The sequence below is a fragment of the Rousettus aegyptiacus genome, unplaced genomic scaffold (genome assembly GCF_014176215.1).
Source record: "Rousettus aegyptiacus isolate mRouAeg1 unplaced genomic scaffold, mRouAeg1.p scaffold_m13_p_2, whole genome shotgun sequence".
NCBI classification, from domain to species: Eukaryota; Metazoa; Chordata; class Mammalia; order Chiroptera; family Pteropodidae; genus Rousettus; species Rousettus aegyptiacus.
In genome coordinates, this window is record NW_023416295.1 from 129,768,554 (window position 1) to 129,787,255 (window position 18,702).

Consider the following 18,702-nt stretch of genomic DNA (forward strand, 5'->3'; position numbering starts at 1 on the left):
GTGAAAGTTTTATTTTCATATTATAGTTGAGTCGTCGTCTATTTGTATATGCAGTCTCTCAATATTTGTCAGGTCAGATTGATTAACAGAGAGAGAGAGCAAACATATATTCATCACTGTTAACTGCTTAAGACAACATAAACTAAAATCTCCTACAAAGAACATTAAATAAACATGCCGAGCACCAGTTGGGGGCTAAGGGAGCATCCAAAGGAAAATACATCTGTACTACTAAGAAAATCTAATCTGTTAAAATCAAGGTATAAAGAATACGAGGCTGGGTGAGTAGTTCCTAAAAGTCCCACCTCCCTAAGTCAGGTTTTGAAAGCTGAGACTGAACGTCCAGGTACTTGGCTATTGTTTGTTTTTTTTCCCTGCCCTTCTGTTCAATTTTTAAAAATTTGGGACAAAATGCACACAACGTAAAATTCACCATTTAAACCACTTTAAAGTGTACAATTCAGTGGTTTTTAGGATATTTACAATATTGTATAACCATCACTACTATCTAATTCTAGAACATTTCTATCACATCAAAGAGAAACACTGTACCCGTTAGCAGTCAATCCCATGCTCCACTTCTACCCAGCCCCAAGCAACCAAAAATCTGATTTCTGTCTCTATGGATTTGCCTCTTCTAAACATTTCATATAGATGGAATCATATAATATGTGGCTTTGTGTGTCCAGCTTCCTGCACTTAGCATAATGTTTTCAAGGTTCATCCATGTTGTAGCATCAATCAATATTTCATTCCTTTTAATGGATGAATCATATCCCATTGTAGGGATGTATCACATTTTATTTATCCATTCATCAGTTGGTGGGCACTTAGGTTTTCATTTTTTGGCTACTATAAATAATAATTTAATTTTATAAATATTTACATACAAGATTTTTTGTGAACATCTGTTTTCAGTTCTCCTGGGTATATCTCTAGGAGTGGAATTGCTGGGTTATATTGTTACTCTATGTTTAATTTTTTTGAGCAATTGCCAAACTGTTTTCTAAAGTGGTGGCACCATTTTATATTCCCATCAGCAATGTCTGTTATTGTTTCTTGTGTCAGATTATAGAAAACCTGTAGTAGATACTCTCTTATGTAAAGCAGCCTCATAGTCACCTTCCACCAAGACCTGCTCGGGATTCTGTGATGTATACCTCTGCTATTGGCTCAACTGCCTAATTCTTTCACCTAGGATGTGGGAAAAGGGCTTTTCCTTCAACCATGCTGTGACCCAAGGACCAGAGGAAAGATAACATACTTTCCCATACCCTTCCCTATCGCTTCAGGCTATTTTTTTTTTTTTTTTTGGTAAATGGAGGTATGTATTTTTTGTTTCTTTTGTTTCATTTGTTTTGGGAAAGGAGGCAGAGAAAGAATTAATTTTTAGTCAGGAGCCTCTGCCTTTTTAAAATTTAGGCCTCCAAGGAGCCTTGGGGCAAAACTATCAGTAATGGAGGAAGCAATCAAGAATCTTAATTATGTTCTTTGAAAGTTAAACCCAGTATATAGTTGTTCCATTTCTCTTAACCTAACGCAAAGTTTATTAGAAAACTTAGGCACTGACTTCCAACTTCCTAAATTGTAGCTGTCTTCAAAGAGATATCCTGCAACATCTGTAGATGGCAGATTCTGTCCACATTTCTACAGATCTGCCCCAAAAAGCTCAACTTGCTATTGATTCTAAATTGTCTTCACATGGAAATGCATTATGGGAAATCTACCAGCCAATCAGCTTTCTTGGAACTAAAATTTAGTACAATGTGGAAGTAACCTTAGAACCTAGCTATTTATCTCTGTTCAAGCCCTTCTCAAATTTTTGTTGTGTTTTGCTTTTAAATAATTGTACAATAATTTCTCTTTCTCAGACTAAGTATCTTTAGAATCTTAGAAGGAAGCCCATCCTTTCCAAGTCAGACAATTTAACAGAAATCCTACTGTTTACTTATCAGGGCCAAAAAGGCCAAAAAATTATAGGGAAAGAAATGGAAACTGGCTTTCTGAATACCAATAATGAGCCAAGTCACATGCTTCATATTTTATAGATGTTATTACATTTAGTCTTAACAATAGCCCTATAAAAAAGTTCCTTTTATCTCTTGTTTTACAAATATGGAAATGGGCTGAGAGAGGTTAAATTAATTTCCCAGGATCACATAAGTAAATAAGGAACTTGGGCTTTAGAATTAGTATAACATAATGGTTAATGGTTAACACTCTAGAATTGGATTGTCTGGATTCAAATCCTAATTCTACTGCTTACTGTGTAATCTTTGACAAGTTTATTTCTCTAAGCCTTAGTTGCCTCCTCAGTAAAATGCAGACAATGGCAGTATCTATCTCATAGGGCAGGGGCTGTGAGCATTAATAAGATGATGCTTGTACATTTGTAAGCTAATGTATCCTGATTTCTGAATTATGAGTGTTTTCGGATTGTCAGTGGCCTTCTTTATGAGTGAAGAGCTATGATTCTCACCTACTTTTCTAGCCCAGAGATGAAGACATGGGAAAAGTCCCCTTATCCTTTGCTTCACCAAAAAGTTAAAATTCCCAAACTATCAAAAAATATCATCACCCAATCACAACTGAATAATTAATTAAGATGTGACATAGTTTTGATGAGACTCTCATGAGGTGATGTCTGGATATCTTTCTTTTTTTTCATAGAGAACATATTTCCTAATTTGAGACTGAAAAAAAACACAGTTGTGGCAAAGCCTATGCATTAATATCGTGAGAGACCAGCTTAAAGACCATCGGTGGCTCCCTACACTAATCCACAGAGCATGAGTATATAACTGGAAGCACTCTATACAGGTTCAGGCAAAGGCAAGTTAATCTGTGGCTATAGATGCATCCAAAATGTTTTGGCAATAAGAGTCGCTTCATTCTAGCCCACAGAGGTATTAATGGCTCATCTGGCCTGGGCTGCATATACCATTATTGATAAGTTGTGTCTTTCTCAGATAAATCACTGTTTTCCCCACTTCCCAAAGGAGCTAATATTTAATCAGTCAGGAAGTTCTCTTTGGCATCATGAAGAACTTGGTTCAAATTCCATTTCCATAAGTCACCAAATCTCTGAGTCTCATCTGTTAATAAAACATCCACCGAATAGGGTGGTTATAAGAATTAAATGAGATCATGCATATAAAGTGCTTAGCAGAGTATAGTAGGAACTCAATGTATAGTAGTTATAAATATTATGCCCACTGTAGAAAATTGGAAAGAATAAAAAGAAAAAGTCACCAATAACTTCTCCTCCTAAAGGCAGCTACTGTTAACTTTTAGTCAGTCATCTTTTTTCTATACGCAGTTTTGTCTTCGTGTAGATCTGATATCATACCACATAAACTATATGCATTCTGTTTTTGTTTTGTCTTTTTGGCCTATTAATGTAACTTAGATATATCCTCACACCATTAATGGCTAGGAAGTGCTTCTATATAGTGTCTAACAAAAGCTTTTTCTACTTATAAAGCCCTTGGAAATGATTCCTACTTCATCTTCCTGCCACTTTGGGATATGACTTCCTGGTCTTGGGAATGGAATGTTCAAGTCTGCCACCATCATCACTTGGGACCACAGCAAAACATCTCCTAAGTGCTTACAGGGTGTTGAGTGTGCAGGCTCCCAAAAAAACCCGGAGGCAGCACTCTAGTGCACAATGTAAGGTGGTGTAGAAAGCCTTACATTCCACAGCCATCTGCTCAACTGCCTCTCAAATTTTTCTCCCACACAGTACAACAGAAGCTGCTAAAAAACCAAAAACAAAACTCCCGAACCTGCTCATGTGCCCCAAGCTGAAGCTGAAGCTCCTTCTTCCTAGATACCTTTTCTAATACCTTCTCTTCAAAGAAAAAGATGTATTGCTAGGCTTAAATATTTTTTAAAAAACTGCCAAGATATTAATATTTAATTTGGTTCTAAGCATTTGAATTGCCCAAACTATACTGTCTATGCTAACCCACCTCTCATTCTCAGTGATATCGTCTCATTTTTTTAGAGAATATAATTATCTAATTGTAGAACCCAAAATAGATCTCGACATAGAATTAGTGAAAATGAAATACAAATAAAATTTAAAGTAAATATAATCATCTATAACCTTTATTTTGACCAACTATCTGGTTTTGGGGGGACTGTGGAATCACTGTTTTTTATTATTATTGTTCATCTTAAATAAACAGTTCTCCAGAAAAGAAATGGCCATGTCCCTATGCAGAGAAAACATTAAAATGAACTGAGAAACAGAATATTGGGGTTTCTGAAAGGTCTAAGATTCTGGTTCTATCAGTCACGAACTGTGTAACCTCAAGGAGCACAAATTCTCTGAGCCTGCTTCCTCATCTAAAACACAGGAATAATAATCTATTTCTACTGTGTCAACCTTATGGAATTTTTATCCATGATAAATTAAATTATACATGTTAAAGTAATTTGCAGCTTATATAGAGCTATACAGATAGATGTAAGTGGAAAAGTATTTTGCTTTAAAAAAAAAAATGTGGGGAAAGAAGAGAGGATCTCAAACACATCCTAATTGCTTTTTGAATTTTTACCTATACAAGTCAACAACTGCCCTAAAATGCTATAAACAGATCATTTTTGAATAATTCTATCCTTGATTGTCCAGTTTTCCTCCACACATGCATCATGCTAATTAAAGGATTGGCTATCTTCATGCTATGTTAGAGGAAACTGAAGTGTTAAAACAGACTGTCATGCTATCTCAAGGAACTTTCACCAGCTAAGGAGGGACTGAGGAAAGTTAAGGAATTAGAGGTAGGAAGGATTAGAATCACTCAGATTATAAGAAATTAAAACTAGAAAAAAGGTATAAACAGCTTAGATTTTAAAGAATTGTTAAGAGATGGTTTTCTCAAAGAGGGAAGCTATTATCCAAACCCCCGGACAAGTGATTTTGTGAAGCTATCATATGCAGCTCCTCCAGAGCCTGACATTTGATTACATTTAAAATTCATCTTTTGCTTCCCTTTTCCTTCCTCCCCCATACACCATGTGTTCTTGCCCCAACCTCCTACTTTTCCCTCCTTTGATTTATTTCCATTCCCTTTGTTGTCTAAGTCCATTTTGCAGTGGTTCCCTTAACCTCTCCTAGCCTGGCTCTCCTTGGTGCACACCTCCTACCCTCAGCATCATGCATGCACGTCCCTCTTGGGAAAAATCACATCTCATTCTTGCAGAGGAGACTTAGAAAATTTTTCAAAACCGTATTACTTTTTAAATTAGAAAGATAAGAGCTTTAAATTCTAAGCTGTTTCCCTAGGAGGAGAGAGGATGTGGCCGGGAGAAGCAATGGTAGTTCCAAAGCCGCTCAAACTTGGTCTTTGATAGTGGCACGATGCTTCTCATTCCATCTGGGCAGGATCCGTTGGCAAGAGGCATTCAGTCAAAGCAGGTGGGGACAGGGAAACAAATAGGCAGATAGACTTGAAAAGATGGAGAGGAAGAAAAAGAGGTAAAATAAAAGAAGTTGATGGAGGAAAAGTAACAGAAACAAAGAAAGATGGAGAAAATGGAGCAAGGAATGAAGTAAAGGGGGAAAAATAAGGCAGTAAAAGAGGGAGGACTGAAAAGTGAAATAGAAACAAACCGGGAGGGAGAAAACAGACACGGTTAGCGTAGAAACAAGAGTGGGGGGGCACCGCGTGGGAGACCAGGTGGAATGAGCAGAGCAGGGAGAGGAGAGAGGAAGGGAGCGGCGAGACTGCCATGCCTAGCCTCGGTCTATATGTTTACTTCCTTACGCTGTCATCGGTAGCTGCCTTATCTATTTTCACCTCTGGCAGGAGACGCCCGCCGATGTGAGAGCCAGGACCTCCGATGAGGGACACCACGCCGTTGCAGTCCACGGTGCTGTTGCGCTTCACGCTGCGCCGCAGGCTGGGGAAGATGCGCGAGGAGCGGCTGCCCTGGCTATAGCCGCTGTAGCCGCTGTAGCTGCTGCGGCGCTCGCGCGCCCGGATGGGGATGAAGAGGGAGTCCCGGCGGCCCTCGCTCTCTTCCACCGTGCTGTGCTCGTCGTCTGCAAACTCGTTCTCTGAGCCCGGGTCCCGGAACCGCCCGGGGCCCCTGAAGCTGAAGATGCTGCTCTTGCTGTTGTGGCGGGAGAGGAATGGAGAACCCGGAATGCTGAGCAGGGACTGTAGAACAGGAAGAGAGAGAGAGAGGCAGACATGAGACGGAAGGCTGACCCCCTAACAGGCTAAGCAAAGGCCACTGCTTCCCCAGCCTGTCCCACCCTTGCATCCCTGTTGTCAGAACATGAGTGTTCCCAGAAAGCACTTGGTCAACACCCATTATTACTCAGTTTTTGCCCCATACCCTTGAGGTATTGGGTCTTACCAGTCAGTCTTGCCAGTTAACTATTCAAAATGCTTTTATCTCATGCTCTAGGTAGCCAAAGCACTGGGAAACACATCGGTGTGTCTATTTCTCATACTATGGGCTCGCATGGAGTGTGCCTTTCATTTACTCAAGTGAGACTTTATGCCACACTTAGCAAAAAGTTAAGAATTTAAAAGTGGGTTTCACTTGCTATTCTTTCACAGAGCACATGCCCGGGAGGTCAGGCACAATGCCAATGGTGGTCTTTGAGCTTTTTGTTCAGTTGAAAATTACATTCCCTCCAATTCCATTTTAAAACTGACAAAAAATTACTTTCACCAAAAGTTTAAATATTTGTTATATAATTCACAACACTGACATTTTAAAATAAAACTCTTCTTTAAAACTCAGAAATTTTTCCTCATTTCTTTCTCCTTCGACTCATACTTCCATTCTACATTCTCTAGAGAATTTTATGCTAATGAATATTTTATACTTTAATGTATTTTATTGACCACTTTTGAATACTTCTTTGCAACAAAAATTATAAACTGTACTTTAAAAAATTTAAATTTTCCTGTGACCGTAAGTCTCCAAGAAATTTAAGAAAACCTTCCTGAATTGAGTTTTTATTATAATTCTTATTAACGGTTGACTAAGATATACAAGTATACATTTTATAAGTAATTTCTAAACTTAAAAAGAAAATTTTATTAAAATGTATCTCTTAGTGACATGGATGAAATTCTTCTTCAGTTGGTGTTTTTGGTTTAAATATCTATAGATAGCATTACTTATTATTAGAATGAGACACGGCTCAACAATTCCCCTCCTCCCCCTCTAATATTAGATTTTTAAGTGGAAGAACTTTATTAATGTATATAGTATCCTGGAACAAAAGAATTTCATTATAGTAATGTCACTCAATTCTTTGAACGCCTTCCAAATTATATGCCAAAGTCACATAGTAAGCTATCAGCAAAATTTATTTTAATAATCTACTGGTTGACAATTAGATATGGTTTTCTTTCAATTCTCTTAAAAGCAAAGAAATGAAAACCACCCAACTTGCCAAAGGATTTATTACTTAGATATTAAAATTATTTCATTTCTTGATTTCTGTGGATACCAAAAAGGCTTTATTATTTACTAATAATTATATGGGTTACTCTTATAGGGGTTACTCTTTTTTCCTTAAAGGAAACTTATTTAACCCAACAGAAAAGTTGGAATAACCAAAATATTGTTAATGTCTATACACCAATACCAACATTAATTTTTTTAATGAAATGATTTTATCTTATCGCATGCTTTAAAGATGTATTAATCAAAACCTTAAAGCCATGGATTTAGCTCATTTAATTTATGAAAATGTCTAATGTTCTCATTGCTAAAAAAACTGGCAAAATAAGACTTACTTTCATAAGAACAAGTATGACCTCATTTTTCATTTTTAATAAATGTATTAATATGTATCCCAGTGACAATTATCTGGCTCCTGAATTTAAAGCATCCAAATACTCCTGACTCTAACTCTATGTTTCACTCTAAACTGAAGTATGTGAGAGGTAAATTCCGAAAGCCTTATAATTGATTTACATTCAATGGATTAAGGAAAACTTTATAGGCACTAATATTCTCAATTGTCCCTTTGTTTGGCACCCCAAAGACTTTTATATCCTAGGGTAATGCACTACAGAAGATATGGGGTGACAGAGAGGTATGCCTTCCTTTTGTAAAGTGAGAGAAGGTTGACTGTGGAACGGAAGTGGAAAAGGATAACTGGTGCAACTTTGGACCTTCGGGCTAGCCTTGGGCATAGGAATAAATAAGTTAAAGATCTGGGAATCAGGCTCCTTAAAACTAACAGTGCTTGGAGAGCCTTCATGTGTCCCAAGGGCATGTGCCCCCAGTTTGAGGATGACTGCTCTAAGAGAAAGAAACCTGACAAACAACTGACTTTAGATAATCCTCCTTGCTACCCTGAGATACTCAGCTTGCTCAATTATGACTTTGAAGGAATTTTCAAAATAATTTTAAACTATATGAAATTTTTGCTCTAGAGTTTAGGCCTTAATCTTCTTGTAAAATGATTCCACTGTGAAAGTTCTTTGTGGGCTTGGACTCTGCCAATATAGGGCAGATAATGTAAGTGTTAAACTTTTTAAAATAATACCTTTGCTGATAACCCTGGAAGGGCTGTAAGGCTCCTCTTTGATATTTTGTCCATACCTTTTTGTTACCTAGAACTCCATTCCTAGTTCTAGACTCAAAACGCTTTTGGTTCCAGCCTCTATCTATAATGTATGAAGTCCCTGTGCTCCAATCAGGATATTTTCTTCAGATATTTTTAGTTTCATCAAACTCTTCTCTTATCTGTATTTCCCTTGTTATGCAGTCTTTTCCTACCTTGGCTCAAAGCAACTCATGTATCTCTGAGACAACAAATAAATTTGGCCACATCAAGAAAACCATTAATCATAGATGATTTGATATAAATGCCACTGTTAAATATATACCGCATGCTGTACATAGACCTTCTGGAAAAGAGAATGCAGGTATGTCACTGACCCCTTTCCAAATCACTGATTTGTTTTGTTCTTTTGTCCCTATTCTGCACCAGAAAGAAGAAGCTGCACTGGCTAGATTCCAAAATGTTCACTGAGTGGATGGTGTCACTGTGTGTTAAAAGGACACGCACATGGCCAGCTCTTATACTTCCTTCCTCTATGTTGTTGCATTGGTAAAGGGATCAGGGCCTTCTCCAACTGTTTGTTATGCCTCTTCTCATATATATGTTTGGGCACCCTCACTGATTCATTCCCCTGAACCACTTCTCAATGTGTGACTCAAAGACCAATGTTAGTGAATGATTGGCTCCTGGTCTGCAATGAGACAAGCAGAAAAATAGAGAGAAGCATTTTGAAACTCTAATAGTAACTGGACATCACAACGTCCAAGAATGTGATAATTTTTCTACATATTCATTGTTATTTTATTCTACAATAGTATCAGTTCTTGAAAACTTGGGGAAAACAGAAACTGGTCCTTTACCACAGATAGTTTGAGAAACATTTCACTAAACAATGTGGCTGTCCAAAAGATAGTAAGTGTCTTAAAATGTACCTGTGATTTTGTTTTCATCGAGTATGGAGGGTCAGGTGACTGCCTTTGAAAGAAGAGTTTGTTACTTATAGTTCCCAAGGGAAGAGAGCATGCAGGGCCTCATGGGGTGGTACTGGGATTAGTAAAGAGACAAAAAGGACAAGGAAAAAAGCATGGCCCAGAGCTTTCACTATTGTTTACTCAGGAAGGAATGGGTGAGGCAGAGCAGGCACTTTGAGCGAGTTTATGATAGTATAGTTTGAATAATTTCTGAGCTACAGGAGTGGTCCTAGTTGTCTGATAGCTGGCCCTAGAGTGATTTAGGGCAGGGGAAATACTGACTTGGTTGGTGAGAGTTAGATAAAAAGAGAAGGCTGGGGATAAGAGTTTTTGCAATGGTTGATTTACATTTGAAAGGCACCCTTCCAGGCAAGCAGCATGCTATCTCTAGGAATTAAGCTAGCACTGAAAGGGTCCTTCCCAGCAAGGATCCTAAAATGTCAAAGCATCCTAAAATGCAGAGAAATACAAACATCATTATTATAGTAAGATCCTAGGTTTAGGGGGGATAGGAAACATCCTTAGGCTTCGACCCACATGTTCAGTTCAGTTTAACACAGAACACTGAGGTTCAGAGCATAATCCTAGATATTAATAAATAGTGCCTTGGGCACACTTATCTCCCTTGAGGGCCTCACTGGAAAGAAATGTGGCCAGGACAAGACAGGACTCAGGCACTCCTAGGTTCTTTTGTTAAATCCCATAATCACCTTTAACATCATTACTCCATGTCCTGAGAATGGCATTCAAGATCTTCCTAGCTTTGACCCTAATTTACTTTACCCATTTCATCTTTCACTTTTTCTCCTCTATACCCTATACCCCATCTTCCAGCCACACTGTCTTCAGGTCTTTATTTTCTCTATTTCCAGTGCATACTACATTTTCAGCTGTGGAAATCATCTCTGCTCTCCATTGTCCAACCCTTCAGCTTCTTACTCTACAAATTTCCTTAATCCTTCCACAGCACTGAGCCCTTTTCAGAGTTCTTATGCTCTACTTTTTACTAGCATAGGTATTTTATGTCTCCTTTTTAGCCAACTACAAGCTCCTTAAGGGCACACTGCCTGACTCATCTTTATTTCTCCTGGAGTGTTTTATACATTATTGGTACAATGTTTAATTAACATATATTTAGATTATATACTGTAAATTAGCCACCCAACTTAGCATTGTTCCATACCTGCATTGGGTCATTATCTCATTTTTGATAGCAAATTCCCTGGACTGAATGTGATTCTGCATTAGGCTAATGGTGCTGACACTACCTGATACATTATGTCTCCAAATTAGGAAAGAGATTTGATTTATTTGATAAATGACCATTAAATATTTATTGTATGCTATGTGACATGGATATGTGGATGAATAAGACATGCAATATGGTCCCTACCCTCTCTAAACTTGTAGCCTAGTAGGATATATTATATATTATATGAGATTCAATACACCAGACTAGTCTTAACTGATTGGAAAGTAATAAGGAAGATAACGATCAATTCAGTAACCTACATACACCTAGAAATCAAGGATACTGAGACAACACACACTAAAAGGAAACAATTTATCTATTATTCTTAAATTCTTTGTTTCATTATTGGCAGAAGAGTTGACTGAAATAAATGTAGAAGGGAAAAAGATGACTTGTTCCATTCCTCCTTGTACCCTGTGTATCGGATCCTGATGCATCCATTCCCTGAAGAGATACACCCCGAGGGTAGCCACCCCAACCCCTTCCCAATCCCAACTTCCCTGGACTAGAGGGTTTCAGTGATGACTCTGGGCACAAGGCTGTATTAATTTCTCGGATCCAGCTAGTATGAGATGGGTAGGCCTTACTTACTGTTTTCAAAATCTTTCCCGTCCACAACACAGTTAACTGCAAATACTACCTTAGGTCTAGGTGTGAGTTTGGGAGAATGGCTTTAGGGTGTTCTTGATTTAAGGGAGGGCCCTCATATTCTAAAGAAAAATTAATTTGGGATTTTAGGGTACCCATGTCAGCTCTCTGTTAGGAGGAGGCTTAACAACGACTGAGATGTTTAGAATATGATAAATTGGTGACTTAAATGTTCTATTTCCATGCAGTATTTCACTTTTTCTTCTTTTTCCTTTTTCTTTCCAATACAGCAGGGGTTCTTAAAGTGTGGTCTGGGGACTCTTGGGGAGTCCGTCTGACCCTTTAGGGAGGCTCATGAGGTCAAAATTATTTTATAATAATACTAAGATGATATTGGGCTTTATCATTCTCATTTTCTCACAAGTATACAGTGGATTCTGTGGTCCTTACAGTTTCACAGTATTTAAGACTTTTCTGATAAGATTAGTAATGATAATACTGTATGTGATTTAAAAAAATATATTGTGTATCAGTACTTGGAAGATCTGCATAACTCAATGAACCAGTATTTCCCATATGACCAATGCATGATGCTACAAAGTATTTATGAATCAAAGTTCTGTAGTACAAAATACCACAAAAGATTTAAATGTAACAGAGTACCAAGTAACTGATACCGTTTCAGATTCCACATTACAACCATTAAACTACCAGTGTAGAGTTTTGGAATAGCATCAAAGCATATTCACATTTACATGAAAAGGCTATAATATGTTCCTCACTTTTCTAACTACATCTGTATGAAACTAGATTTTCTTCAAATATTTCAACTAAAAAAACATACTGCAACAGACTGAATGTCAAAACAGGTATGATATTCTAGCTTTCTTCTTTTTAAACCACAGATTAATACGATTGGCAAAAATGTAAATAGTACCAATTTTGCCACTAATTTTTTTTTGTTTTGGAAAACAGTTAATTTTTATAAAAAAATATATAATTTGTATTAAACATATAATATGTTCACCATCATCTTAAAATAAATCTGTAAATATTTTTAAATTTCTTAATTATAATTTCTAATATGATAAATTAAAAACACATTAAGAAAAGCTCTTTAGGTCCTCAATGATTTTTAAAGATATAAAGGGGTCCTAAGACCAAAAAGTTTGAGAGCTGCTGCAACAGAATAATGAAAATGCTTTGCAAAAATGGACTCAGCCTAATATTTATAAACTGTTCTAAGCCCTAAACACAGAGCAGTAATTTTAAAGAGAAATGGGTAGGAGACAGGTCAGGCAGATGTCTCATGTAGGTCTCAGAAGATCTGGCAATAAAGGACACTGACACACATTCGAACTGTGCTGTGAAAAAACTGAAGCCACATTCACTGCTAAGACAACAGGAGAGAAGATCACGCAATGTGTGGAGGGTCCTGGGGTGGGCTGACTATGGACTAGTGATTAGGAACACAAGCTTTGCGGTTAGAAGGACCTGGTTTGAATCCTGCCTCTTACTAGATAAACTTAGATACAAACAAGAGAGTCTTGAAACAAAGAATGTTACTACTGTGTGGGGTTTCTAAGCAAGTCTTGGCAGTCAGTCATGGCCTCTAGAACTCTACAATTTTTTTCAGATGGGGGAAATTGAGGAAGTGAACATTTCATGAAAAGCAGGACATCTCAGAAACCCATATATATTTTTTGAGCTAGAGAGCAATCTGTGCAACTCTGTGCTAAAGTGTATAGAATAATCAGAGACTATTCAGAAGCAAAGTGTTAACAGTACTAAGGTATTCATTAACTAGCTCGGTGATGGCTTGCAAGACAAGAGTTGGATTATAGCAAAACTGTTATCATGCTTTTCCCCAAAAGAGACTGAATTAGGAGAAAGATAATGTGAAGGTGAAACAGAGATGGCTTCAGGCCATAACAAAAAGTTCCAGAAGGGGCTAAATCAGATTAATAAAAGTCCTCCATTCTTTTGTCCAACAAATATCTGAATGGCAGCCATTTGCCAAAAAGCAGGCCTTGATTTTAGGACTTTATCTAAGAGAGGAGAGGATATGAACATAAGAAAATATAATATCACAGAGTAAAGGGTAACACATAAAGAGGTATGTATAAAGTATAATGGAAAGATGAAATAATTTCCAATTGGGTATAAAATGGGGGCTGTCAGGGAAGTTTTCTTGAGAGAAGGATGTGAAGGACAAGTATGATGTGGATAGTCTGAGATGAAAAAATAGGGCATCTTAGGGTGTTTCTAGAGAAAAACAGAGGGCAGAAGACAAACATATATGAGAAGCATGTAGTAGTTCATTTGGTTTAAGTATAGGGTGCTTGATGAAAAACAGTGGCTGGGGATTGAAAAGGTAGGCTGTGTTCAGGGGAAGGAGGAGTGCTATGGGACTCATCAGTAAATAGAGTAATTCTAATTAGAAGAATTCCCTTACCCATTCTTCTTAATTACTATTCTAAAATGTCAAGATTTTCTTTAAACCCCTTATTCGACCTCTCAGTTCCTTCAATAAGATTTTTAATTTCCTACATTATTGAAAACTAGAGACTGCCAGGTACCCTCTTCCTCAACTTCCTACTCCCTATCTACAAATTTATCCACACCCACCCTCCCCTATTTTCCTGATGTTTTGGGGGTACAAAGTGCCCCTTTCCTGTTAAAGACTATCTACTTTTACATCCTCCAAGATTGTGCTCTATTTTCTTCTCTATTCTACTCCATTTTCTCCTTCCATCTTCCCTTCTTCTAGGTTGTTACCCCTACGGATTATAAAAATGCTTATTTTCACCCATATTCTTTAAATAAGTTTGAGCAACAAGTCTACACTCACTGTCTCCACTTCTCATTCAATATGGCACCCATCCTTACCCTGATTGAAATGTGTCTTTAAAGTTCTCAATGCCTCATATTGCCAAACCCAACAGACATTTCCAATTCGGAACTAACAAATCATCTCTGTTAAATTCCAATCCATTGATCACTCTCCTGTCTTCTCCCATCCCTGTGCTCTCTTGGCTTCACTGAACTCTTGGTTCTCTTAGCACCCCTAATGCCTGCTCGTTTGTTTTCCTCCATGAGCTCCAACTCTGATGCCCACGAAACACCAGTGGTTATGCCTTTGGTCCACTATCCTTTCACTTGATATAATCTCTGTGAGTAATCTCATCAAGCCTCATGGTTTCAATCACCACCTCTCAGCTCTGAACCTCCTTTCTATCATTTGACAATATGTATGTCTAAAAGACCTTTCTACTTGGTTATCCAACAAATAACTCAACTTGGGATGTCCAAACTGGAACATACTTTTCTTCCAAACCTGGAATGTCCTTTCTTCTAAGTGCTCCCTCGTCAACACGCACATACATACCAGACCAACTGCTATTTATCCTTTATTTCCCGTCCCCAGAAAATCTTTCCTGAACCTCCAAGATGGGTTGGATCTCTACCCTCCAAGACAGACCATCATATCTCAATTGTAGAATAATGGCAACAACAGTATTGGATAAATAATTTTAAATGTATCTGGTTGCTCCATTACATTGTAAGCTCTCTAGGGCAAGGATGATGTTTTAACCACCTTTTAATCTCTAGGACCTAGTACAATCCTTAACATATGGTAGGTCCTCCATAACTGCTTGGTGATGAACAATGAGAGCTGTGTTTTAGGAAGCTATCTGCTGACAGTATATAAAATACAAAGGAGAGAGAGAAAGACTACAGGAAACAAAGCTGCACTGGATAACTGCAGAAAAACAAAAGAATACAAAAGTCTGAACTAAGACAGGATTAATAAGAATAGAGACGAGGGATGGACATGAGAGATTTTGCTGTGATAATATGAATAGGACTAGTAAAAGACTGAACTGGGAAGTGAGAGATGCAAAAAGAGGTACGATAAATCTTTCCTGGAAAACAAGAAAAGACACTGGATACAGTGCAATAACCAGTAACTGTAATCTATTCTATACCTTGCAAACTTTCTTTAAAATGGAGAATTAAATAGCCTAAGAATTAGATCTTGTAGTATTCTTTGAAATCCAAAAATATCTATTATATTATATTTATAGTAATAGCATGCTCAGTAATTATCTTAGTTTCTCTTTCTCTTAGTTTCCCTATTTAACAAAGTTGGGTGAAATGGAGGCTTTTAATCTACCAAAGGTTAATTTATCAGCATGACACTATATATCCAGAATAATTAATTACTAAAACTTGCTACATTCAAATAAGGTAACCTAAAGAGTTTCATCCCTTTTTTTTTTTAAACCTACAGTTACATGCAATTCTTAAACAGAAGTGTTTGAGCGAAATTCTGATATTTAGATGCCAAGAAGAGAAAAGTTCTTCCTGATGCTTTAGAACACAGGCTTGCTGATACAACATCAACATTACTGCCAAAGTAAGTCTGCCAAAGGTCATCACATTGTCCTAGGGCTGGCTTCAGAGCGGAGAAGGGAGGGCAGGATTAGAGCAGAGGATGGTCCTAATACGTCAGGAAACACTTCCTCTTAGAGGATAACAATACGGAGCACAGAGAAGCAGGCCTGAGGATGCAGGGATGGGTCTCGGAATGTAAAGCCAAAAGGAAATATGAGAACTAAGTGAGATTAGGAAAACCAGAATTTCTTAGACCTATACAAAAAGTTTACCTGATTCATGATGGAAAACTTCCTCCCTATTCTGTTGTCTGGTAGCCGGAAGCCCTTCCTCCTCATACCATCTTCTGACTCTGATTTAAACACCTTCTCAGGATCCCCTTTCTCTTCTCCTTCAGAGAGTTCCTTTTGCTTCCTCTTCTTTCTCCTGTTACGTCTTTCCTTGGCACTCTTGGAACTGAGTTTAGAAATTTCAGATGAGCTCCGAGGGGAGCCTCCCCCTTCTTCACCTTCTTCCTCTATGGCATCTTCTGAGACTGTTCCTGCTGAAGTGGCCATAGCAGCAGCCTAGGAAGGGAGCCACAGCAACAAACCAGATCAGAAGCAATCACCTGGAGCCACTCAAAGCCAGGAGATTAGTACAGATCACCTACTTTTCCTTAGGTAGGGAAAGGGGGAAAAAAAAGAGAAAGGAAAATCAGCCTGTCAGAGGAGACTGTGGCCAGGGCCTGGCTGCTTCCGTTTTCTCGTTGAATTTTTATTGTGACACACAGCACTAAGGAATCAGAGCAGAACCCAGTGTGAGAACTTTGAGATTTATTCTCTTGAGTGTCTCAGATAAGAACTCGACTGCCTTCTTGGTGCCAAACGATCCTTTCTGAACAGCTCTGAAAATAAATGCTAAGAAACTATATTATATATATGGGCTCCACGGTGTAAGAATACACGTATATTTGGATAAGGATTATTAGGGTGGTAGAATTATAAATTTGTTTTTCAATTTTTTACTTTACTATTTTATCTAGATCTCTTTTCAATTACAATCAATACTTTTTATGACCATACAGAATCTCTGAAGGAGATCCTAATGCTTTCCTCAACAAAAATGCTATGCTTACATGAAGCACTATACAAATTACTCTGGCCACTTTTTTTCTTTCCAGGCACTATGGCAGTTGAACACTGAATAGTTGAGAAATTCATCAAAAGGTCATATTAACAAATAATTTGGCCATTAAGATAAATTGAATAATTAAATCAACCATCTGCAGTTGTTACTTGGGTTATTAATCAGATCAATGACTTTCATTTGACAATATGCCTAGAAAAGATCAACTGGAGCAGCAATCAGATGGGGCCTTAGTCACAGTGATCTGGCAGGAAGGCCTCTTGCAAAGAACTGACAACCAACCTGTGCTTCTTCTTGTTGCTTCTTAAGTTGCTCCAACATTGCTTTGAATTCAGCCTCTTTTTGCTCTGCCTCCTCCAGTGTTGCCTGATTCTGTTCTTCATAAGCCATGGCCACCACAGCCAAGATCAAGTTTACCAGATAGAAAGAACCCACAAAGATGACCAAGACAAAGAAGATCATGTATGTTTTCCCAGCTGCTCGTAAGGTCTGTAAAGACAAAGACCATTTTCTGAGTCACTTGTATCAAATGGATCAGGCTGAAAACAACTTGTGGGCAAATATTCCTTTGTAGGGGCACTACTGCATTTTGAACAGGACAGTCCTTCATTGTGTGGTACTCATTCATACCTCAGAGCACTTAGCATCCCCAATGGCCAATTGGCCTCTCCTATCCTCAACTCAACAGTAAATGTCAGTGGCACCTCGCATCACTGTGATAAAAAAAAGTCCTTTTTTTATTTCCAAATATTCCTAATATACTCCTTTCATAGAAAAATGCTTGATTTTTTTAAAAGAAAAAATGTTCTGGGCTAAGAATTATATTTGCCTTTGTCGGTTGGTTCTAAAACAAGTATAAAGAAAAGAATACAAGACTTCACCTCATTTAAGCATTAACGGACAAACTCCATCTCTGGGATCAGGCCTAAGTCATAGGAAGTTTCCATTTTGAGTGACATCCTTCCTTATCCTTTTGTAATAGGATGGGTCTTTCAAGATGGGTATGACATAAAGAATAATGGGGAAGGAAAAAAAAGGAAGAAGCATCCTAAGACTATTCCTTTCACCAGCACTGAGCCGACAAAAGTCAAAGAACAAGTGGGTTTTAAGTTATGTATATGTGACCCACTATTACTTAGTTTTCATCTTTATTCTTTTCAACTACAAATATTTAATGGAATTTAATATCAATCATAAATATTTCATGAGAAAGATTTAAACCTGAGGGAACTCTAGGCTGTCCAACAGAAAGTAAGAATTCCTAGGGGATCTGAATTAGAAGCTTTCCTTAAGAGGTCCCTTCATGCTGAGGGGACATGTTTCTCATTCTAAAACTGGCATTTTCAAATGCCAGAGTCAAACAGAAAACAATGGATTATCAAAGAATTTCTAAGCTGGAAGACCCTCAGCAATTACCTAGACTAACTTCTTCATCACAACCAGCAAAGTTAAATGACTTGCCCAGAGTCACTGATGCGGCTGCCCAGAGTCACAAATGTAGCCCAAGAAAACGGTACTAACCTTTTAAAATATCTGTCATAACTGGCTTAAACAAGTCCAAATGTGTTACAAATCTCGAAAATGTTGACATATTTAGACTCTGGGGTTCTTATGGATAGAAATCTCATCCTTATAATGTCTAGACTAGCATCGTGCCTCACACAATATGTTTAATTACTATGTCTTAAAAAGATGCCCTAAGCCTCATAATCCAAAAGCAGAAACACTGTAGATGGGTGATGAAACAATAGGAAGTAGTAAGACACAGCAGATTCCCGGGCCAGGCACGAGGCTGTGAACCGCTACGGCTATACATG

At 37.8% G+C, this 18,702-nt stretch overlaps 1 protein-coding gene across 5 annotated transcripts in view; it reads right to left on the reverse strand.

The window, feature by feature from the left end:
• SCN8A (sodium voltage-gated channel alpha subunit 8) overlaps positions 1-18,702 on the reverse strand; it is a 166,685-nt gene that overhangs the window by 55,201 nt on the left and 92,782 nt on the right. For all 5 annotated transcript variants that reach the window (XM_036236494.1, XM_016142642.2, XM_016142648.2 and 2 more), the window contains exons 10-12: positions 17,168-17,374; positions 16,030-16,323; positions 5,808-6,170 (exon numbers count right to left, since the gene is read on the reverse strand). In XM_036236494.1, the coding sequence (XP_036092387.1) occupies positions 5,808-6,170; positions 16,030-16,323; positions 17,168-17,374 (864 nt within the window). The remainder of the gene's footprint in view (positions 1-5,807; positions 6,171-16,029; positions 16,324-17,167; positions 17,375-18,702) is intronic.